Raw genomic sequence first — 24,614 nt, 5'->3', positions numbered from 1 at the left:
GAATCTCTTGATGAGGAACCGCTGCTGTGTGGCTGCTCTAATCTGTGAACATGGGCACTGAAATGAAAAGCAAGAGGTTCTGCTCACGCAGGCTGTGTGTCCCAGGCGTAAGAGTTAAAGGATGAACTGTCTTGCCTGTGGAAGAGGTGACCACAATGGTCTCAAATCGCTTGGGTCCATCCAATCCCAGTCTGTTGGAGATGGCATATTTGGTGCCACCTCAAGTGCTTGTCCCCAACAGTGTCCTCCTTGGGTCACTGCTCTTTTGAGGTGCTGCTTTGACAAAGCCATGGAGGCCTCTGCTGCCATGTCATTGGCATTCCAGGTATCCCATGGTGTCTTCTTGCCCCTGGTTGCAAATGCAGATACTGTGTCACAGCCAGTGAAGGCATGGAATACAGGAAGGGTTTTGGATTTGTCAGGACCCAGAGACCTGGCAATCTCATGGGCACGTATGTATCTGAAGTTCTTGCCAGTCCCAAATGCCACCCACAGCTCCTCAATGTCCAGTTCTGACACATGTGCAATAACCAGGACCACAACATCTGTGTCCACAGTCCACAGGGTGATCTTTTTAAATCCCTTTCTTGCAGCATCCACCGCATGGAGTAGCATCCTTGTATCTGCCTCTTCGTGTATGCAAGGGGCAATCTGATCTGTTTCTTGTGGGTGAGATGATAGAACATTGGGTCCACAAGTGGAAACAACTTTGGTAGTCGACATTTCCACAAGCTTTCTGGCCATAAAGTGAAAGAGCTCTGTTTTGTGTTCATCCACTCTCAGGAAGCCTTTCCAGTTGGTTGGTATCTTGTTTTTTCCATCCACTCTTGTTCTTGTCCCCTTTACCCACTTCTGTCTTGTCTGGGACTTTAAGCTGTTAACGTCATAGCTGTCCCATACAACATCCACTATGTTGGCCCTTTCAAGTTTCTCTTTGATATGAAGTGTAAAGATCTCACTGGAAAAGTCATTGAAGGTTTCAGCAAGTTTATGACTGCTGACCCATCTAGTATTTGAACCTCATTGTCTGGGACACTGCTTATACTGTTCTCTAGGCAAGTTAACAGATCAGTCTTGTTTCCTTAGCGTAGTCCACCATGAAGGGAGAGTGATGGGGGGTAGGCCTGATTTTGAAATTTCATTCTGCATCTTCTCAGATACTGCGATTTCATTATAATCCTTCTCACAACGTTACTTAATTCACCATTAACTATTCACCTGAACAGTTAATGATGTTGTATATGGTATTACTGTAATCCTTGACCATCAAAACATGTGGGTAGACATCACCTTTTCTGTGTTATCATGTTTGGTTCAGGTGATATGGTGCAAAATACATAATTCGTTTCTGGCGGAAAGCAAAATGTCCGCCATGGCCGCCACGAAGTGTTTTTGCGATGGCTCCATTTCTGAAAATGTTCAGGGCCCCAAACTGTACAAGTGTGCCAAGTTTCATTCTTTTATGAAAAAGTGAACATAATTTTCACATATCACCTGGACTAAACCGAAAACTGCTGCACAATAAACCACTTCTCAACTTTGCAGTTGCTGACTGAGTACATTGTGGGTGCAATAGAAAATACATTAATTTTGGAATCTCAATTATCTATCACCTTATTGCGGCGTTCACGTGTCGAGTTTTGATTTCATTATTTCCGACAGCACCTGAAGGGGTCATGAGATACCTAACCTTAGCTAATCGCCTCCAACGGAAACCAGCTGAGAGAAAGGGTAGAGAAGACAAGATGGCGGAGTGAGTGGGTTATACTGTGTACGGACGGTTGCGACCCTTGAAGTTTGTCGAAACGCTGTTAAGGACTGAGAAAATTGAAAAGACAACGATACCATCGGAAGTGTAATTAAAAAGGCGTTTTCCCTTCAGAGCGGAGGAGGCCGGGACATTTTTTTCCGTGGTGGTTCTTGCGATAACGTTAGCTTGATGCTAACGTTAGCTAACGTTAGATTTGACTAGCTGCTACTTAGAGGTGGCTGTTACTGGGTGATTGTTGAAGGCCGTAAGCTTTTTCGGATTGAGGTTTGGATGTATATACTTTGATACTGACACGGTATTCCGTGTTTTTTGGAGGAGGTCTAATTATAAGGAAGATCTTTAGTAGCTGGTAGCCTGTGAATAAAGCGAACAACGCCAGGAGAAATCTATTTTCCAACTTGCTTGTTACGTTAGCGAACGTTAAGGTTATTTGTAAGATTGTGTGGCGTAATAGCTAACGCTAGTCCATAATTACCCTCATCAAAACCATCTGGTTTGGGACTCTGTATGTTATCCTGGCAATTGGGCTAGACTGCCACACAGAATTTCCTAAAGTGAATTGGGTGGAGATTGTCATTTGGTGGATATTATGGCGAGCAGCAGCGGCTCAAAAGCCGAATTCATAGTCGGTGGAAAATACAAGCTTGTCAGAAAAATTGGATCGGGATCTTTCGGCGACATATACCTGGCCATCAACATCACAAATGGAGAGGTAATTTACGCCATTAATATTTAACGTTACATTTGTCTATGGTCTTGTAGGGAAGTTGGTAGTTTAATTTCTTCCTGGACCGAACGGCGGCTGGCTCAAAAAATTCTGAAGCAAATTGCAACATAGTTTTGTATGTTAACCAGGCTGTAGCCTTCGATCTGTTGAATTGACTAAAACTGCTACAAGATGCATAAATAGGTATTATTCAGTATACGGTGTGTGCCGAGATGATTGTCATCAAAGCTTCTGTAACTCGCGCAGTGACAAATGAGCTGTAGGTTAAAAAATGAGCGTCTGTTGTGTGTTTCAATTTCAGGAGGTAGCAGTCAAATTGGAGTCACAAAAAGCCAGGCATCCACAGTTGTTATACGAAAGCAAGCTGTACAAAATCCTACAAGGTGGTGTCGGGATTCCACACATAAGGTAAGGGGATTCTTTTTATGGTGTGTTGTGAGTTGTGTTGTTACAGACAGTGAAGTAATACAGTATTATTAACGTTATATTTTATTATTTATATGCACTACTGTGGTAACATTTGCTTTGTGAAAAAGACTGCTAATGTTATAGTGAAAGAAACCTTGCTGGCATTAGGCCTGCTAATCTGCCTAACATCACTTAGTCTATTCTAGTACCGACATCTTTTCCGCGAACTCTAAAAAAAATCCCGTCGTTTTTTTCACTTTACATCTTTAGTTACTTTAAGTGGGTGTATCAGCTCCGTTAAGACCTCAGTTGTGCCTTTTATCGTGAATAATAGTTGTCAGGAGGGGGAAAAGCTACAGTGTGGTTGGAAATGGCCGCTCCTCTTTTGTTGTGTTAGCTCCCAACATGTCTTCCTCTACCCTGATAGAAAATGGCGTCGGAGCACAGGAGCGAAAACAACAATCAAAGCACCACGGTAGAAGTGTATTCTAACCGCGTGATTCCAGGCCTAACTTGGCTTTGTCATAGACTGCAACCGGTCACAGAATATTTTGTTGGGCTGAAGTACCTATTAAGAGTGGGATGTAGCCCCTCAGAGCAATCTGTGCCCCATTTCAATACTATATACTGTTAATGTAAAATATACACTGTCTACTAGTATTCATATTCATGCTTTAACTTCATGCTGTTAGTATTAGGAAGGGGCTCGTTAAATTGAATAGTCACTGAAAAGCAGTTGCTGACATATTTTGGAGCCTGTGGCATCTTTTTATTTGTGCATAAACTGGCTAAATGGTGAAGGTGGTGTATGTGCAGGAATGTGGTAATTGTGGCTACAAGATGTACAGAAGTGGAAGTGCAATGAACATTGATATGGTTCTGTGTACACTGTAACAGGTAGATTATATCCAAAAGATCTTTTAAGTGATGAGAAGTCATTTGCGATCAATGCAGGTTCATTCAGATTTAGCCAGAAAAAAAGTGTAAATGTATTAAATTGTGAATATTTATCAAACAGTCATGGCAGCTTATACTTACTGTAATAGAGTTGTGTAATATATTTACATTTTGTAGAGCCTGACCTATACTGGATTTGGGGCATATATATATATATATATATATATACTGAATTACGTATTCAATGTTTGTTCTATATTCTATTCTAAATAGCTTGATCTTCACTTAGGAATTTATCTTTACATTTAGGTATGTAAGATATTACTTAAAGTAATGAGTGAAGTCACTGGCAAAGTGTTTGATGTCTACCATCTCTACCAGTGGTGGAAGAAGTACTTGGCTCTTTTACTTAAGTAAAAGTAACAATACCACAATGAAAAAATGTTCAACAAGTAAAAGTCCTGCATCCAAAAGCTTAAGTAAAAGTATATAAGTTCTGTCGGCAAAATGTACCAACAATGTTTCCCTTACATTGATTTGTGGTGGCCCACCACAATATCAACTTTGACTGCCACATACTGATTTTCTTTCTTTTTTTTATTATTTAAAATGGGTAAAATCTTATTTAATTGCAGAGCTGTGCACAGCCTCTTTCTCCCTCTCTCACTCTCTTTCTCCCTCTCTCACAAATACATTGACAACGGACCCATCTGTGAATAGCCCATCCTCTCTGTGCACACTCTGAATCAAAAAATGAAATTTCATGAGTCTTCATGATGCAGAGAAGACTGCGGTGACATTATGCCACACTATCTAAACTTTGGAGAGGCGCGACTGTGCTATCTTAACTTAAAAATCAATTGCGTGTCTACATCGCTGTAAAGCATGTGGGTGCTGACAGGGATTTCATGATGCATTTAGGTGCACCTCGTGTACTCTGAAATCTACATTGTATGGCAAAGCCTATGTTACTTCATGGTGCATTCAAATGCACCTCGTAAACTGAGGAATCTATATTTGAATGGCCACAAAGTTTGTTTAAATCAAGAAAGTTTCCAAATTTGTTATTTTCCGTCGAAATATATACATCTGTTGCTTTCTTGTTCTTTCACTACAGCAAAGCAAAACCAGTTGCCCATTCAATGCTATACATTCCAATCTTCAAAATTCCATAAAATAATCAGATCAAATTGTTAGCAGCAGTCGTAGTCGGCAAAACCCAGCATGTTCTTGTGTGAGTCTCTGGATATCTCTGGTTATTTTCCATGTTGTTTTACTGCATTTTAATAATTGGATGCTAAAATTATATCAATATCCCATTAATTCCTACATACAGATTTGAAAAGTACTATAAAAAAGTCTTATCAAATTGTGATTAGCAATCATAACCATATTCTTGTACAACAGGTCCCCAAGTACCTCTGTGATAATTTTCAAGTTTTTTTACTGCAACATTTTTTAATAATTACATTCTTAAGTCTTACATAATATGCATGCATTGCTATGTAGGCATCTCTGTCTATCTGTTTCTATGTATGTATGTTTGTCCTTCGTATATCTTGAGAACCATTCATCCAGTCTACTTCATACCTGGCAGGTGGACTGCTGGGGAAACGAGGAAGTGCAGTGTCAATGTATTACGGTGTTTGGATGAGCAGCTCCCAAGAAATGTGTAAAAATACCTCGTAAATAACATTGATTTAGCTCCTCTTCTGCCTGTGGAGTCAATGAGCAGAAATACAGACAGCGCCACTTAACCATTGCAACCAAGCGGCAACCTCTGGGCTTGAAAAATGAAGCCAATGCGGCAGTGCCAAAACCCTGCATTCTCTCTAATGGCCATCATGGGGGGACTACACTGGCTGTAAAAAGACACCCGATTGTATGGAAGTCTATGAGAAAATGACCCTACTTCTCACTTGATGTATTACCTCAGTAATCTGTTCCTTAATGAGTTTATGGTCTCAATTGCTAGTTTCAAGTCTTCTTCCATACAGCATGATGTTCATTTTGTAAATTATGGCCCCATTTAGAGTAAAATAGACGATAAAGCAGCGTATGCTTTGTTGTTTGTTTATGTTGTGATTGACAAGTCGCCACCACAACGAAAACGTTGCTTGCGTAATGTAATCATTGCGTATGGGCGTAGCTGCTGCTATTTCACAGTGTTTTTCAGTTCACTTAAGTCAATTTTAACATTGTGGTCGCCTATAAAACGTCTTGTTCAGCGTTTGGTTGTAATAAAAGACCCATCAATGAGTCAGATGATCAGTTTTTCTGGTTAGTACATTTTGTTTTAATGGTTTTAAGCCTGTTTTTCACTATCAAAAAGTAGCATTAGCATTATCACTGTTAACCATTGATTGAAAATACACTGTGCTAACCAAGCTAGCAGCTAGCGCTATGGTCAGCTCCACCCTCTCATTCAAATATTGTCACTTCTGATTCCAAAAATCAAACATGGCGACAGCCAAATCCAAGATGGATACACTCGAGGCTTCAAAACGGCAGTTTGCAAACCAATGGGTGATGTCTCGGTGACTACGTCCATTTTTTTTTTACAGTCTATGATTGCAACCCACATCTTGGTAGGAGGTAGGATTACTTCCATAGTATTAATGACTTGAAAACTTTTAAGAGACTTAAGCTCTACCATTGAGCTGTGTACTGTGAACAGAACTTGGCATGTATGTTCAAGACTTGGTGCTAGCACGTTCAGAAATTAAACGTTTAGAAATAAAAATATGTGTAAAAATACCTCCATAAACAATGTTACTTCTGCTTCTTTTTCTGCACATGGATTCAACAAGTGGAAATATGGACAGTGCAACTCTGCCATTGCAACCCACGTTGTTTTCAGAGATGGGATTACATCTGTAGTGATAAGAACTGCCACAGAGACAGAGTTGAGAAAGTTTAGAGAGTAAAGCTCTATTTCCATTCCTCACACATGGGAAGTTGTATGTTCAAGACAGTGCAGGATGTCTCGGAAAGGACGCACGTTTGGAGTGGGCGCTACAGTTCATCCGATCAACTTCAGCTCAATTCAAAGTTGTAGTCTCCACGTATTCTGCATATGAGGTGTTTAGGGAACATGGGTAAATTATAACGTCTATTAATAGCCTGCATGTGAGACGTTTTGGGAACATTGGTAAATTGTAGTGTCGACCAATAGCCTGCAGCTCAGGGGTTTAGGGAGCATCAGTAAATTATAGCATCTACCAATAGTCTGAATGAGAGGCGTTTAGGGGGTGGGCACAACTCTCTCTAGGTATTGAGAAATCAGCCCGTTCCAAACATGCCTGTTTGGAACAGGCCCTGCACTAATATTTCTAAAATTCCATTTAATCCCCCTCCCTGTCTCCGGTCAGTTACCACTGCAATAGAATCCAATTCTCTGGGAAACACTGATCGCTGCATGTGAGCAGCATTTTAAAGTTGTCATTTTAGAGCTGTACATTAAACTGTTGATTAGTTTAATCTACGTATAACAATGCATTATATAACAAACTGATCATATATTTTACTTATAAAATATTTTTCTGAAAAGTGACATGTAATTATACAGTGTTTCCTGTGGAACAAGAGATTTTGCTGTGGGGGCAATGTGAACCGGGCTGGGTACTTCCTGGTCCCTGGAAATCAGGCTGCCAGGGTGAGTCACCCAGGCGAAGAAAATTAGAAAAATAAGACGAAAAATTGAACAATGGGGCAGAAACAGAAGCCGCTTTTGGCCACAGCTGCCCTTGTGTGTGCAGTGGGTTATTCTGAAAAACCAGCCAAAAGAAAAAGTAGCTAAATGAATTGATTAATTCAGTTATAACTGAAAAACAACTGTGAAGAGAAAGACACTACTTGCGGATTGTTCCTGTTATTAATTTTAATTTGACATTTTTTCAATTTGTTTTTGGGGTTAATGTGTCTTAGATCATCAGCTAAGACAATTGCATTTCAAAAGGGTTAGCCTTAAATTTCCCGGTTTTCCAGGATGCATGAGAAAACGAGGTGCGACATTAAAACACCTACATAATTTATACAGCTGCCCACAGAAACCACCTTTAACCATTAACTATCTGGACAAAGCACTTTCAACTGCTGGTGGTGCAAGGTGGCGGCCTCCGTGGAAGGAAACCTACTCCCTTGATACAATGCTGCTTGAAAGTTTGTGAACCCTTGAGAATTTTTTCTATTTCTGCATAAATATGACCTAAAATGTGATCAGATATTTACACAAGTCCTAAAACAAGATAAATTGAACCTAATGAAACAAATGAGACAAAAAATAAACTATTTCATTTATTTAAGGAAAATTATCCAATCTTACATATTTGTGTGAGGCAAAAGTATGTGAACCCTTGCTTTTAGGAACTGGTGTGACCCCCTTTTGCAGCAATAACTTCAACCAAATGTTTCCGGTAACTGCTTATCAGCCCAGCATATCAGCTTGGAGGAATTTAGCCCAATCCTCCATACAGAACAATCTCAATTTGGGGATGTTGGTGGACTTCTTTGCATGAACTGCCTGCCTCGGGTCCTTCCACAGCATTTCTATAGGATTAAGGTCAGGACATTGACTCAGCCATTGCAGAACATTATCTTCTGCCCTAAGCATTCTTTCGTAGAACAACTTCTGTGTTTAGGGTTGTAGTCTTACTTCATGACCCACTTTCTGTTGAGCTTCAGTTCACAGACGGTCATTTTCCTATAGAATTTACTGGTAAAACTCAGAACTCATAGTTCCATCAATGATTGCAAACTGTCCTGGTTCAGAGGCAGCAAAGCAGGCCCAAACCATGATACTACCACCACCATGTTTCACAGATGGAATAAGGTTCTTATGCTGGAATGCAGTGTTTGCTCATTGCCAAACTTAATGCTTCTTATTCAAGCTGAAAGGTTTGATTGTGGTCTCATCCATCCACAGAACATTTTTCCAATCACCTTCTGGCTTATCCACGTGGTCTTGAGCGAACTGTAGACGGCAACAATATTCTTTTTGGAGAGAAGTGGCTTTTTTCCTTGCAACTCTGCCATGCACACCATTGATGTTCAATGTTCTGCTGATGGTGGACTCATGAAAATTGACTGTAGCCACTGCAAGAGAGGCCTCCTAGATGTTACCCTGGAGTCCCTTGTGGCCTCCCGGAGTATTACATGTCTCCCTAGCACCAAACAAAAAACTCCTCAAATACCGTCACACGCACACACGATAGATGGTGAATTCACAGTGTTAACATTGTCAATTCACCGTCAAGTATTTTATTGAGAAATCTAAATTTTTTAAATGGTTCTCCTCTCATTCCCACTGTCTTCTCCCACTAAAACAACTCAGCTAACCAAGGGAGTTGAGGCAAAAATAATCCAAAATGTAAGGTTTGTACACACAGGTTATCTTTATGGATTATACTAATGCTGAATTGACAAGACTGTTGACATATGGCACCTTTTTATCTTGTGTTTCTAGAGTTAAGTGTTTTTGCGGACACATGAGGAATTAATGTCATATTTCTTAAAGGGAGTTTGGCCTAATATTATCCCTAGAGAGCGCAGGAGCTTCAGTTCAATTCAAACTGCTAATACTTACTATTTTCAACATTTTGTCACCACCGCAGAAACACTAGGTAACTGCTAAAGTATGATAAGGTTGTCTAATGTTGACTGCTGTTATTGGTTTGATTTATCATTTATAAGGATGCTCATTTTGATTTTTTTTTCCCTGACCAATAGTCGACGCTTGTTAACCGACAAGATTAAAATGTAGGCTACCATTTAGAACCTTAAAGGGTCTGTGACCCATTAAAGAAATATACCAATACAGCAAACTTTTTTTTTTTCATAAGAAAGGCTTCATTTTTAGATCAAATCCCATGTTTGTGGGCCGGTAGACTGTCAAAACATATCCGCTCTTGCCAGCCCTCTCTGTGTATCTGTTATTCGGCATGCACATAAGAGTGAGCTTGCATGCCTGTGTCAGACAAACACAGACAAGCACCTTCTTTTACTCTCACCACCAGAAGGGGGAGACAGAAGTCCCGCACTTCAGCTTTAACTGTTTGACTGATAGCATTAATTGGCCAAAATTAAATAAATAATTAAGAACATCCCTAATGGTTTACAGTCTAATAATAATGTTTTTGTATTGATTACTGATGGTGGCTGATCAGGATGATTATCAGCTAATTGTACTCAGTTTTTAAAGGCAGTATGCAGTAAATGGTTTCCTTTTGTATACATGTTCTTAAACTATAGTCCCAATTAAACATCTGGTTGTGTCTAGATAAATGGTTGAATGTGATTTCTGTGGGCAGCTGTATCAACTGTGTAGCTGTTTTAACGTTGTAAAAATACCTAGTTTTCCTACACATCCTGAAAACCTGGAAATTTAAGGCAATTTCCAGTACAGGACAACACCTTTTTGAAATTTGATTGTCTTAGCTGATATGATCTAAGAAACCTTACCCCAAAAAATTTTATTTGTTAAAAATAAGTAAATTTAAAAAAATTGTTAAATGAAAATTAGTTAATAACAGGAATAATCATTGTGTAGTGTGTTTTGTTTCTCTTCACAGTTGTTGTTCATTAATAACTGAATGAATGAATGAATTTACATTTTCTTTTTGTCTGGTTTTTCAAAACAATCCACTGCACACACGAAGGCAGCTTCTGTTTGTAAATTTCACCAGGAGCAGGATGGTAAATAATCTTAAAATGAATTAGTTGTAGTCTTGCAAACAGTGACCCGGCAAGATCCCCAGTCTTTGCAAAATCTTAATCTGTAACTAAACTCAGTGACTTATGACACATTGTTTTGGGTTTTTTTGTATAAATTCAATGACTTGGTGACCCCCCGGTTCACATTGACGCCACGGCAACCTCTTGTTCTACAGGAAATCGTGCATCCTATTGATTGAAACGACTCTAATTTCCCCCTCAAATGGATTATCCTAGAGGTTCACATACTTTTGCCATGCTAAAATATGTAACATTAGATCATTTTCCTTAATAAATAAAGGAACAAGTATAAGGTTTTTGTCTCATATGTTTAACTGATGTCTCTTTATTCTAGTTTTACGACTTAAATGGAAATCTGATCACAATTTAGGTAATATTTATGCAGAAATAGAGCTAATTCTAAAGGGTTCACAAACTTTCAAGCAGCACTCTAGATACAAAGGGCTCTTTCTAAGGTAACCAAAACACGGATTATTTTCATGGGATCATACACTAATTAAAACATACTTAAATATTATATTCTATTTCTGCCAAGTCCAGTCCGCTAGATGCCACTAACTCCTACACACTGGATCTTAATATTTTAACTTTCGTCAATGCAACAACTGGAATTGTTCAGGTGGAGGGCATACCAAAGTGCGAGTTCTGAACAAAACAGTTAAGTGTGAAAACATGTAACGTTACCGTTAGACTCCTATTAATGTTACAATGTGGCATCATAGGCAGAATGGCCTTAGATGCCCACATGTTAGGTTCAACCACAGACTGTAAAAAATATGGGCATAGTCACCATGGCGTCACCCGTTGGTTTTGTGAACTGCAGTTTTGAAACCTTGAGTTTAGTTATTTTGACCATTGTCAATTTGGATTTGATCGTTGTCATGTTTGATTTTTGGAGCCTGAAGTGACCATATTTCGATGAGAGGGTCGAGCTGACCATAGCGCTAGCTGCTAGCTTGGTTAGCACGGTGCATGTACAATCTGTGGTTAACAGTGAAAATGCTAATGCTAATTTCTGCTAGTGCAAAGTAGGCCTAAAACCATTACAACAAAATGCACTCACCGAAAAAACTGAACATCTGACTCCTTAGAGGATCTTTTATCACAACCATACGCTGGACAAGACTTTTTTTTAAGCGACCAAAATGTTACAATTAACTTAAATGAACTGAAAACACACTGTGAAATAGCAGCACCTACGCCTATACTCTGTGAGTCTGGGGTTAGGTTAAGTAATCAACGTTGTTGCTGTGGTACCGACTTGTCAATCACAACATAGCCACGCCCTAAAGCATAAGCTGTTTTATCATGTTCTATTTTACTCTAAATGGAGCTGTAATTTACAAAATGAACATCATGATGCATGGAGAAGACTTAATACTAGTGATTGAGACCATAAAGTCATTAGAAAAGTGTTTACTAGGATCATAAATCAAGTAGTCATTTTCTCAGACTTCCATACAATCGGAGTTCTTTTTGCCTTTGTCACCCCCTGCTGGCCATTAGAAAGAATGCAGGTTTAAGGCACTTCCGCATTGGCTTCAAACAAATATAATACTTGTAGACCAAATCTGTTTAAGTATTCCTTTCCTGTGCAAAAATAGCAATTATATTCCTTTTGATATTCTTTATTTTTTCATTCCCTTGTCTGCCACATAAAGTTGTTAAGTAAAAGTTATTACTTTTTTATTTTTCTTAAGGTGACAGGAAATGCCTGTTATTCTAACTATAGAACAGGTTTTACTTAGCATTAGTATGGTTCAGTTAGTGTGATCGATTACCTCACAAGTTTATACATATGTATATAGAATACATTCATTTGTACCTTTTTATATCTTGAATGCCAAAGACTTGCATGATGTAGTAGGTACAATTAACTGCATTGCATACTTTCAAAGAGTGAAATGCGATATTTTGGCCCTGTTATGCTTCTTGTGCTAATGAAGAAAATAATCAAGGTACCTGTTGTGGTGTTACCTTCTAAAAGTCATACCAACCCTCATATTGGATCGGTTGTTCTTTATTTGTCTGAAAAATGAAAAACTCAACCTCTGGCATGACAATCCTCCCTGTATTCTTACTGCAAACCCAAATCAAAAAGTGATCTCAGTCTGTTCAGCAAGTGTTTAGGCATTGTCAACAGCCTCTAAAGTCTCATTCAAATTCAGGAACTTTTCGTTAGGACTGAAAACCCTACCTGCATTTCTACCAGAGGAACAAGGGTCTAAATGAAGTCCCAGGGAGATTATTTTACTCCCCTAAAAGTCACTTTTGGGCTGTACCTCTGGAAGTTAACCACTTGATATGACTAATTCAGACAGCTTAAGTTTCATACCTAAGATGAATATTTGAATGCATTTTTTCATGGAACAAGGACTGTGGATTTTGTCCCCCATCACTTACATTGAAAGTGCTTTTGGAAGGCATCTTTTAATGGCCAGTATGAACAGGAGGAATGATTACAGCCAGCTTAACATGTTTCAGGGTTCATATAGGCATTGAAAAATTTTGAACCTATCCTTTTAAGGACAAAGTATCTGTCTGTGCACCTGTTAAAATGGCTGACAGATAAACAGACAGAATATACCAGCATTTTGCTGGTGTTGATTTTCTTTCCCTGTTCAATATCTGGCTAACAGCGCTAACACACACAGCCATATACAGTATTCAGATGGCTTACTTGAGACTGTGAGGCATGGTGACTTGGTTGAAACCTGAACTTTGAACATGAACCTCCTTTACAAATGAGACCACCTTTGTTAGGTAACCTTGTCATGGATATAAACACATATGGGTTAAATATCAATTAACATTTGTTTGCACCTCATGGCTATTGTGGAGCTCTAGTGCTGGCTACTCAAGACTTTTTGTAGGCTCCAAGAAATGAGTTGTAATAATGGTTTGTAGTGCTGGGTGGTTTTAATTTCCTGTGCAATATGCATTTTTCATATTTCACCATCGCAGTGCGTAAGTGAAACAATTGACTTAGCTCTTTAAAAGGCAGTAAAATTATGAGCACTGCTGCTAAAATTTCAGTCATTAGTATCAATGGTCTACTAATGATTTTCACTTGCACACTGTGCGAACACGATGGCACCCTATGTTATTGTGGAATTGTTTTGAGTCATTCACCCTCTCGTCATTCTTCAAAGGACATCTACGTGAAAGGTACTGTTATAAGAGTAGTGTAACTCCGTTAAGGAATAGGGCAGTGCATAATGTGTGTGTGTGTGTGTAGTCAGCGTGTAGTTGAGCGAGTGGCAGAAATGTGAGGTTAAATGTGAGGGGAGCAGAGGAAAAGGTTAGCAGTAAGTTGTCAATATGGCAGTAAATGTACAGTACAGGCTACAGTGTGTCAGTTAATAAATGCTGCAGCTTCTCAAGACCAAGAAAAGACTCGTCTATTGAAGGAGGCTTACTTAAGGTGGACTGACCTTTAAGGTGGACCAACAATTCTTATTTTAGTATCAGTGTCAGCTGCTATTAAACAGACAACGGAGAATTGTCTGGCTGCTGAGTGTCTTCCGAATTTGTGATTTTGAAATTTGGTGAACATATTGGACCACACAACACAATTTGAGTATGTCCTGTATGGAAACACTGCCTCGTATACTGCTTTATTATGCTGGATAGAAATGGTACTTTTAATTACTGACCATAAATTAACTTTCCCCATACAGGACAATGAATATCAGTTGAGTCTCAGAAGGCCAGCCATGTTTGTGGTTGTTTTGGTCCCTTTGTGTCTTTTTCCTTTTTCAAATTTTGAAGCAAAAAATTCCACCTTTTTTAAATGTTGTGGAAGTAGACTCTTTATTGAATCTTTGTACTGGAGGTTTGTACCTCTTTTATACAGAGAACCCGCATTATAGCTGTAAAGAGGATCGGCTTTTGAGCCACCTTTGCTTTTTTACATTGAACCACACAAAGCTGGCATGAAGCTGCCTCCATGTGTGCTTTTACATGCTTTTTCCGGATTCAGGGGTGTGACAGAGATCAGACTGATCAGAGCTGTAAACTCTGCCATGAGGGAGTACAAAGATGTTACTAGGACAAGGGGAGGACGTTTCTCTTTGTTTGATAACGTTAAAAGTTAAATTAGACTTTTCTGTCGGCCTCCCAACCCATTTTAAAAAAAGATGAGAAAAAGAGAGAGAGCTGAGAGCACCAGTGAGAGAGAGAGAAGCTGTGGTCGAGTGAGCTAGAGATTGAATGAAGAGCACTGGTAGTGAGCAAGCTGGTGAATCAGATCAATAAAAAGTTATTTTCTGATTGTTTCACAGTGGTTACGTTCCAAAGCACAAACACGCCCACATCCCAACACACCTCCGCTCAACCCTGCTAACACCACAGCATCAGCTTCTTGTCCTGCCGTGCCGGCTGTCCCTTTTACACAAACAGTTGATCCAGCTCTGTGACTACCTCTGTGGCCAGCTTATTGGCGGATCAACTCTGCCCCCCCACCCCATGTCTGTACTTTTTTTTATACAGAACAGCAAGGCAGATGAAGGGCTCGGTATTCCCATCTTGAACGGGCTGTGTAAAAGGGGCTTTTGTTTCATGCTGCAGCCAAGTCTTGTTAAAACCTGTCCAACCTGCTGGTACTGCTGCCCCGCCTTCACTCATCTATAACCTGGTTTACCTTTATACAGTCACCTCCTGCAATAGTTTCTGTATTTTCCTAGTTGCATTTTTTCACACTGAGTCAACCCTATTCAATAAACCACGCCTAATGTTGAATTTGAAAAAACACTGGCTGTGTACATGCTGTAATGCACCTTTTTAAAAGTGTTAGTTCATTGCCCTTTCAGACCAACAGTAACGCAGGTTTGGAGACATCTTCTGTCAGTAGTTGAGCTTTTAAAATGAAAAATATTTGCAAATTCATAGATTATGGATTTTCATGGGGAAGAAAGAGTAAATGTCATTTTAAGGACCTTACCTTGGTAATTTAACTTTTTTGTGGAATAAAACATATCAGACAAATCATTTTTCAAAGTAGAATATATTTCAGAGTATATCTCTTAAATCAGGTGCAGAGGGGATCTTAAACTTTTATCTGGTGTTTATTCAATGTAATTAGGTGTAAATCAAAGGCTCATCAGTGAAGTGTATGCAACTGTCAGGGTTCAACATAGCATTTTTTCCCCACTGGCCCACTTGACTAGTAGATCAGTTTTACTGGCCCCTTTTATATTTTCACTGGTCTGGCAGCCAAAAAATGAATATAACTCTTTTTTTCCATAATCATTATACATAATATGTACAACAGTGAAGTTTTCTTTAGATTTGGTTGTATGTACATGTAATGTTGATATATTACACAAATATGCAAAATATAAATTTAGGCACATATTGGATCAGTAAATGAATGGTGTATAAATGTAGGTTTCTCTATATTTTGTATAAAGCCAGATAGTATGGAATACATAAAAAAAGAACAGAATTTATAACATTTCAGGGAGTATGGAAGACCTTGATAATAATCTCAAACAAATTAACATTAACATCAACATTTATCTCAGTGATCTGCAGAGATGTACTAAGTGAACAGAGAGAGAAAGAACATAATGTCATTTATTTGTGTTCACTCTGACTTAAACCTCAGGTTAGTTTCTCTAGGTTTAAACCTATATTAACTGCAGTTAAACAAACGGAGACAGAGCAACAACTGTAATATCTGTACTGAAGGAGTGATATCTGTGGTAGATCTTGAGCTGGCTGGAGCCAGCTTTCTTATAATAAAACGCTCCTGGTGATCAGCAGCAGGCATTTTTTGTTTTTTAACTAAACTGTATATGTTGTCATTTATAAACCTTGGTGATTAACACTTAAACAGAGCTGTGTCTCCTGCAGAGGCTGCTGCTGTCAAAGTCACACAGTGAGCATGCTAACCGGCTGGCGAGTTAACCAGCAAACTGTACAAGACACAGTCGCTCTTTTCTACTTAGGAGTATTGTTGCTCCCACAAAAGTAGAAAGCCTCTCTTTCTTTTTGTAGCCTTGTAATTTTCAAGTACTTGTTGCACCATGTTGCACCATATTTAGTGACCTATCAGATTCACTGGTAAGCGGCTGGCGGGCTAAGAGCGCAGATTTTCAGATTTTTAGGGTCACGCATCATGAAAAGTACAAATAGTTGAATTGGAGCATTTGTCGATTAGTATTATGCACTTTGCTAACTTTGAACATTTTTTGTAATCAGAAATTGGACTGTGTCTGTTTTCACAAAGTCTCTATTATATCTTAAATCTAGTTTAAGTGAAAACTACAATGTGACTGATGCACGTTGACCCAATCAGACGTGGGTTTGACACGTGTCACAGTCTCTTCCTAAATGGCTATAACATTTCTCAGGCCTGATAACGCTGAGGACAAATAATGACCAAATCACTGGTAATAGCTAATCTTACAATGAATGAAAAAAACTTGCTTTCACCATTAATGCTTGCAACAATTGCAGCTGGGAACTACAAAAAATGTAATGGCCAACAATGGCACCTGTGTAAGCAAAAAGGTTATAGAGGCAAAGGTACAGGTTAGGGATGCCAGTTTTGGTTAATTTTGCTTTTAATAGACTGAAATCCATTAATTGGTAACTGAATAATTTTCAAGAAAAATTGTGATGTAGCTTTTGTTTGTGAGAGCTCTCCAGCAGTTGGTGGATGGTTGAGCTAGCTTGTCTGCCCTGGTTAGCTTGACTTTTAGCTTATCCTTCTTCATCTCCAGCTGTTTACAATGCGTTTAGTCACAGTAGCTTTTGGTGGCATAATGTACTCCAGCTTGAGGTCACCTGTCCAGCACGATTCTGTTAAACCAGATACACTACAGCTACGACTTATTTTTATACAGTCTATGGGCTACACATAGCACAGCAAAGACAGTAGGATTATAACAAAAGGACCAGAAATAAGTTAAACAAAGTCAACATTTCAAAATGCCCATGACAATGTGACTGTTATTAGTAAAGAGTGTAGCCTAGGGTGGTATCAATTTGTTGAATAGAATTTGTTAATGTGATGTAGCCTATGCCTCTGAGACTGCTTAGTGTTGTAGTGGTGCAGTGTAGTGAGACAGTAGTGTTATGAGACAGTTATTGTGTTTTGTTATCTAATGTTATTCATTCATATTTTCTATCTATATCTATGTTCAGTTAAAAGTGGTGTGCATTTTCTGTGTTGGGGCATTTCATTCTTTAACATTTATTACATTTATTAGAAGGTCTTCTATTGTCAAAAGCTCCTGGTAAATTAACTTGATGGACATGAATAAACCTATCTGGAACAATTCTAAGGTAGTTTTAAGTTATTCTACTGCCTGCAAATATAGGTCCTGGCGTTGTGGGCTCTGCATGCGCACAACTCGCAGCTGCTGAAAAAATCCTAGAGGAAACGCTGTTGTATTTGTTGCTTTTAGGTAGTAAGCGAGACATGGCACCTAAGTGTGCTCTAACTGTTCAGTCCACACCGACTCCAACCTGTGCTCAGCTCCTCTGTCCACAGAAGCATCCGTCTGTCAGCTGAAGCTTCTGGGGAGCTGAGAGGACACTTGCATGTGTCTTGGAGTCTGTGTGGATTGATAAATTCAATAAAATGGAAGCATTTCTGTTGCGAGTCAATGAGTAATTGTGTTAAATGATTGGGATTTTAATATTGACCAAAATAATTGTGATTATGATTTTTGCCATGATCAAGCAGCCCTATATTTATAGTGTTTATGTATCAATAAAGCTGTACTTTTGACAACACTAATTCCTTTATAAATGCATGTTAACCCTGTCATTAGAAAGTGGAGCTGTGTCAGATCTGTGTTCAACCTGTTAAGTTGGTTCAGACAGTGTGCTCTGGGTGCTTCAGGTCGACCACAAACCCACCCTCATAATATATCTGTTGCCTCACCAGATGGTATGGCCAGGAGAAGGACTACAATGTCCTAGTCATGGACCTGCTTGGGCCCAGTCTGGAGGACCTATTCAACTTCTGCTCTCGTCGCTTCACCATGAAGACGGTCCTTATGCTTGCAGACCAGGTAGCTAACCCATACACATATCCACCTTTTTAATACAATTTTTTAAGCAGTGACCATGCTTGAGGAACATGGATACAAGTATCAGGGTGGTACCACCACTCAGCAAGAAGTTCTTGGTTACAACCTGCTAGTTGGTGTCTGTTTAGAGTAAGCATGATCTCTGCTTGGATATTCTGCAGGTACTCCATTATCCTCCCACATGCCAAAGACATTTAGCTCTGGTGAATAGACTTTAATAACAGACATTACAGTTTTCCAGTATTATTGTGTATACTGGTTTATTGGCTTGGCTAACTGGGATAATACCTATGTTTTTTCATCTCTAACAAGGCAAAATGTCCGCAGTGAAAAAGGCCTATTGACGAAATTGCCCAAATTTGTGAATGTCAGTGTGAACCTGTCTATTTGATGTCACCCCTACATCTCTGGACAGGATACGCTGTTTGTATGCAAGATGTTTTCATGGAACCACTTTCATTAAAATGTTAACACATTTCAGTATGTCATTGTCATGGTAGAAAATTAGGAGGCTGATTTAAAAAAAAAAAAAAAAAACAAAAAAGTCAATATTTTACCAGTGCCTGTCTTTCATCCTCAGATGATCAGCAGAATTGAGTATGTACACACAAAGAACTTCATCCACAGAGATATCAAACCAGACAACTTTCTCATGGGCATCGGCCGTCACTGTAACAAGGTAAGACCCATACAAGTCCTATCTGTATTTTAAGTATAGATTAATTGAAGATCTATATAGAGCTGTTGTCTGACAGCTGTATGTTATGGTAGACATGTTAATCCTAGCTGATCTACAGATTTAGCTTTAGTAATGGTGATCTTACCATGATGATATCATACTTATACTTATTACCTCCATCAGAACTTTTTCAGAGCTGTGACTTGACCCACCACAACTGCTGTCTCAGAAAAAAAACTTGTATTTAGTACATTTTTGTAAGCCTGCAAACTGTATAAAATGTCTCAATGTTAGTGCCTGTGACAAATGGCAGCTTTGTCTGGTTTCACCTCCAGCCACCAATTATGATTAGTCCCTTTTTATATGGAAAAATAATCTAAGAAGTGAGGTCACAACCTGTACAATCTGCTGTTAGTATCCTTAAACATGTAATAGCTTTAAGAACAGTGGTAGGGGTGTAACGGTACACAACATTCATGGTTCGGTATGTACTTCGGTTTTGGGGTCACGGTTCGGTACGATTTTGGTTATAGCAGAAAAAAAAGAAAGATAGAAAATAATATTTTGGTCCTTGATTTTGAAAACTGTAAACATCCAACACTGGCTCATTGGCTGGAACTATGAAGCAGTTTAGTTGTGCTGTGGTGGAAAAAGAAAACAATCTTTCTCCTCTTGCAAGGAGCCGGGACACCTACTGACAGCTTTTTTTATGCTGATTTATGGTCTAACTGTATATGAAGTAGTTGAAGCTACCTCCACCACAGTAACAGTATTAATAATCTAATGATGACATAACTGAGAATATTTTAATAATAGTGTTGCACTCGGTCAGAGTTATGGGTCTCTCGTTTGTCATTCTGGCTACAGGGTAACCAGGGTGACCAGGCTACCTTGGGTAAGCTGGTTAGCATACTTTCATGAGCGTGCTACAGCTAAGTGGTGTGCTGCCAAAACGTTCCGGGTGGAACTCGCGCTCTAGAATTATTGTTCGGCATGTCAGAGTAAGTGGATCATTAAACTATTTTGACAGTAATTGTTGAGGTCACGGAGTGTATTCTTTGTACAACTTCATGCACTTAACCATATCGTCCGTACCATGACAGTTCGGGACAAATTCACGTACCGTTATACCCCTATGCAGTGGGGGAGATCTGAAAAAGTGCTGTATTCATGGTGGAAACTCTATGAAAGATAATCTTTTTTAAGACTGCACTGCCCAGGTTGAAGTCTTATTTCCAAACTTATATATAAAGGTACAAAGCAATCAAAATGTATCTTTTATGTAAAACTAAAATCGGCATTATCAGTGTCTATATCATTTAGTATCAGTATTGATCAATACATATTATGTAAAAACATATTATGACTTTAAAAAAAAAAAGTTCCCATGTTTTTCCCCATAAGTTTCCTTACTATTTCGGTTTTATAATTTTAATAATCTCTGAAATCTATCATATCAAAGTGTTTATGCTGACCTGCATGCAATTCTTAGGAACAGATGCACATGACAATTACAAGACATCTGGTTAGGCAGTTATTGGCAGAACAGCAAATAAACATGATGGCATTTTTAATTCTATAATTGATTACAGTAGCTAATCAATAATGACAATAGCGCTGTCATTATAAACTGGTGCAAGATGCGAAAATTAAAGAGAGAGTTTGTATTTTTTGAAGTGGAGTTGTATGAGGTAGTGAGTATATTACCTGCAGATAGATTAGGGTCAGCATGCTCCCAGTTTGGAGAAGCAGACAAGAAGCTAAGCTAAGCATGAAAGATAAGCACCGTACTGCTGTGGACAGAGCTGGCAGCAGAATGTATTTTAGCCACCTAAATAAAGGCCCACCTTAAAAAATTAAAAAAAAAAAAAAAAAAAATCAATATCTGTTTAAATGTATGCTATATTTAGAATATTTTCACTGCTTTACCATGCCGTCAGACAGCACTTTCCTTTGGCCCTACATCTTCTCTAACGTAGAACTTCCATATTCTACACGTGCTGTGCACTTTATTACACTGCAGAACAGATCTGCGGCGTAATATGGGAAAGGAAAGAGCTGACAGCATGGTAAAGTGGTGAAAGTATTCTTAATATAGCATACACTTAAACTGATTTTTTGGCTCAAATATGTTTTACTGCTGGCCGTGTCCACAGCAGTACATTGCTTAGCTTCTGTGCCGGTACCCTTGTCTGCTTCTCCAAACTAGGAGTGTGCCAACCCAAATCTACTGCAGGTAATACATGGATTATGAATAACTACCTCATACAACCTCACTTCAAAATATACAAACTATCCCTTTAAATCTCATGTAAAATGTAGGCTACACACAGTGTAGTAGACCATAAAATACCAAACATCCCAGGCAATTCTGTGATATGCAGCAAATCGCACAGCACAATACCCTGCATTTTGAATTAGACAATTTCGAAAGGCAAGGAACAATCACATTTTTTTTCCTAAAGCATGTTTTCACAGAGTATAGGAAGACTGAGGAGAAACAATGTTAAGTGTCCTCTTGGCCTATTTTAACAAGCAGCTGTCAAAGGATAAAGAAAATAGTAGTAAGAGTTAAGATGAAAATGCCTTCCTGAATAGAAAGGTTTTTAGGCATTATTTAGAAGAGTCTAGGGTCTGTGCTGCCCTCAGATGGTTAGGAAGGCTGTTCAACAAGTGTGGTGCAGCAGAGCAGAAGGCTCACAGTACCTTTTGAGACATAAAGGCAGCTTCCCTTTGCACATTATAGTATAGGCTGACATAGAGTTGTTTTGGTATTAGCTGTTCTTTCCATGTTATGGATAGTGATACACATGGTAGATGTACATTTTCCGTGTGTTGCCCATACACCAGACTTTCATGACACAGATCTTACAGACTATAGACTTTTTTAGGCTTGTTTGGCCTGTTTGTATTGTTAAATCCAAAGTGGGCCCACACTTTTAATTTAAGTGAATGTTCGTTCCTCAGCATCAATTATCGTTCATTTTTCACTTGTTAATGAATTTTTTTAGGTTTGAAAAGTAACACTCAAAAACGAGTTTATGAGTCAACTGAAGAAAGAGTAAGTTGAGAGAATATGTTTGTGTAATTTGAGTGAACTGACCGTTTTTAAAGCATCCCTTCACACCCACTCCACACTACTGCTGATAAAAGTGAGAAGTTTTATCAGATTGTTCTCTTAAAACTTGCCCATCCACAAGGATATGCCGAAACAAAAGGAAAAAGATAAAATCTCCTTTTTAAAAAAATCTGATGTAATTCACTGGTGACTTTGTGATCACAAATCTTGTTTTTCAATGTAGTGCATCACACAATACAAGTGTTATCACTGAGACGATTTGTAGGAAATAAAACGAATGAAGGCCAAACTGATCAAATTAAGACCTAGTTAACATTTGTTTACATAAGTTATGTGATTCCCTCTTTATTGTAAGGATAATTGTTGATGTAACTAAAATATTGCATTGTGGTGTAGCCCAGTTTCTGTGTACTGGAATTTTTCTGAAGAACTGATTCTGCATGCTTGACCTTGATGCAGATTTCCTGGCCACCCACACAAGAAAAAAAGTGCTCCTTGTGATATAATTTGTTTGCATATGATCAGTGTGTATATTTAAGTTGCCTGAAATTAAAATTGAATATTCTGTACCTATTATTTTGAGCCTTTGCAGACAGGCAACATTTGGTTAAGTTAAAGCATGGGATGTATATTTGACCAACTTCCAAAAGAATCTGTACTCTGCTGCACAGCAGGTGTGCAGCCCAACCTCCATTGATGTTTCCTGCTTATCGACAGTACGAGTTGATCACTTTGCTGCAGCCAACCCTTCGTCCCAGACAGTTCAGTCTAACTCTGTTTGTTTTGTTGCAGACAAATACAACACTGCAGACAATAAGGGTTCAGGCTAATATGGAGAATATCAAATATAACAGCATTATTTTAATGGAATTGTTTTTATGAGAATTGTTTCATTCCAAAATCAATGGGAAACATCTTAGCAAAATTATGAATTTAACAGATGAGTCATGTTAGAGTAAACAGCAGAATATATTATGAATTTTTTTAACATGTTTTAACACTTTTTTTTTAACAATCTTTATCTGATTGAATCCAATCATAAGTCCATCTTTAAGCAAATCCAAACTACCACTGTGCAAGTTTAAACAAGATGTCATAATGCTTGATCTGTCAGTTTTCTTTTTTGTACTGCACATCCAGAATACTAAGCAGTTATCCTCTTCCACTGACATACATAATGTTCATGTGTGTTGGCTATCAGCTGGCTGTTGGGCTGGGTCTTTGCAGTGTGTTGAAGTGAAACTGTTAACAGAAGGCTTAAGGCAATGCAATTCATTTGATGAATCAGCCATCGTTGGAAGTTTTTTGAGCTCGGCTTGGTGTTTCAGGGCTCTTGGTGATAGGTTTATTCACTGTGTACTAGAGAATGGACAATATCTGTCTGCTCCAATTAAATGGGGACAAAATTTATGGTATGTCAGAGATATCTCAAACTTACCATGATGTACGTTATGTTGTATATAATCTCTCAACAAGATAAGCCAGTCATTACAAAAGAACTGTAATGTGGGGTTAAGTTCTCTGCTATATTTATTTATTAATGTCCATGCCAAATGAAAGAATTTGTGTCACTGTATTAGACATGAATTGCAATTTCTTGAAACAAAGAATGAACAACATTATTGTAAGGGATGTCCCGATCAGTCACTTTAATATTTAGTACCTGCTGATACCAAGTTTGATCTGATAAAACATTTATTAAAATGTATATCTGACACATTGAAATAACACTTTTTTTTTTTTTTTACACAAACTACTTTTTCCAAATACAGAAGGCCCTGGCTCAAAAAAACCCAAAATTGATTGGATAAAATTATAGATATACTAATGAAACTGGGAGAATAGGACTCCTGAAATTGACGTGAAGCGATTAGTTGGAGAGAAGACTTCTCACTCTGTTGGAGTTGCTGGGACTCCAAAAACATTCAGTCCACTTGGGATTTGCAAAATGGTGTCACAGAGTAGAGTATCTTCCCCCACAAACGATCTCTGGCATAAAAAATGACCAAGTTGCTACCTAAATGTCTTGTACACTACCATTCTTTGGTAATAAGAATGAGAGCAGAGCGAATCAGTGTATTTCACCAACCTCGGTGTCAGAACTTGGTGCCCAAGTAATGTTTCAGCCATGCACCCCAACCAGTGTTTCCTCCTCTGCTCTGCTCGCATTCACCATCACTTTCCTGCTGCTGGCTTTCTCATGTAACCTCTCACACTACACACAAAGTACACACTGCCTTATTCCTTAAAAGGAGCCACGCAACCAAGAGTTTCCT

At 38.6% G+C, this 24,614-nt stretch overlaps 1 protein-coding gene across 5 annotated transcripts in view; it reads left to right on the top strand.

The window, feature by feature from the left end:
• Positions 1 to 1,709: 1,709 nt before the first annotated feature.
• Positions 1,710 to 24,614, top strand: part of csnk1a1 (casein kinase 1, alpha 1) — a 52,645-nt gene continuing 29,740 nt past the window's right edge. For 3 of the 5 annotated variants that reach the window (XM_044363884.1, XM_044363882.1, XM_044363883.1), the window contains exons 1-4: positions 1,710 to 2,483; positions 2,800 to 2,906; positions 18,436 to 18,562; positions 19,161 to 19,259. In XM_044363884.1, coding sequence (XP_044219819.1) covers positions 2,361 to 2,483; positions 2,800 to 2,906; positions 18,436 to 18,562; positions 19,161 to 19,259 — 456 coding nt within the window. In that variant the 5' untranslated portion in view covers positions 1,710 to 2,360. The remainder of the gene's footprint in view (positions 2,484 to 2,799; positions 2,907 to 18,435; positions 18,563 to 19,160; positions 19,260 to 24,614) is intronic. The other 2 variants (XM_044363885.1, XM_044363886.1) reach the window with 2 other exon arrangements.

The sequence above is a fragment of the Thunnus albacares genome, chromosome 10 (genome assembly GCF_914725855.1).
Source record: "Thunnus albacares chromosome 10, fThuAlb1.1, whole genome shotgun sequence".
In the NCBI taxonomy this organism is placed as follows: domain Eukaryota; kingdom Metazoa; phylum Chordata; class Actinopteri; order Scombriformes; family Scombridae; genus Thunnus; species Thunnus albacares.
The sequence above is the reverse complement of the archived record's forward strand: the minus strand, read 5'-3'. Positions and strand labels throughout refer to the sequence as shown.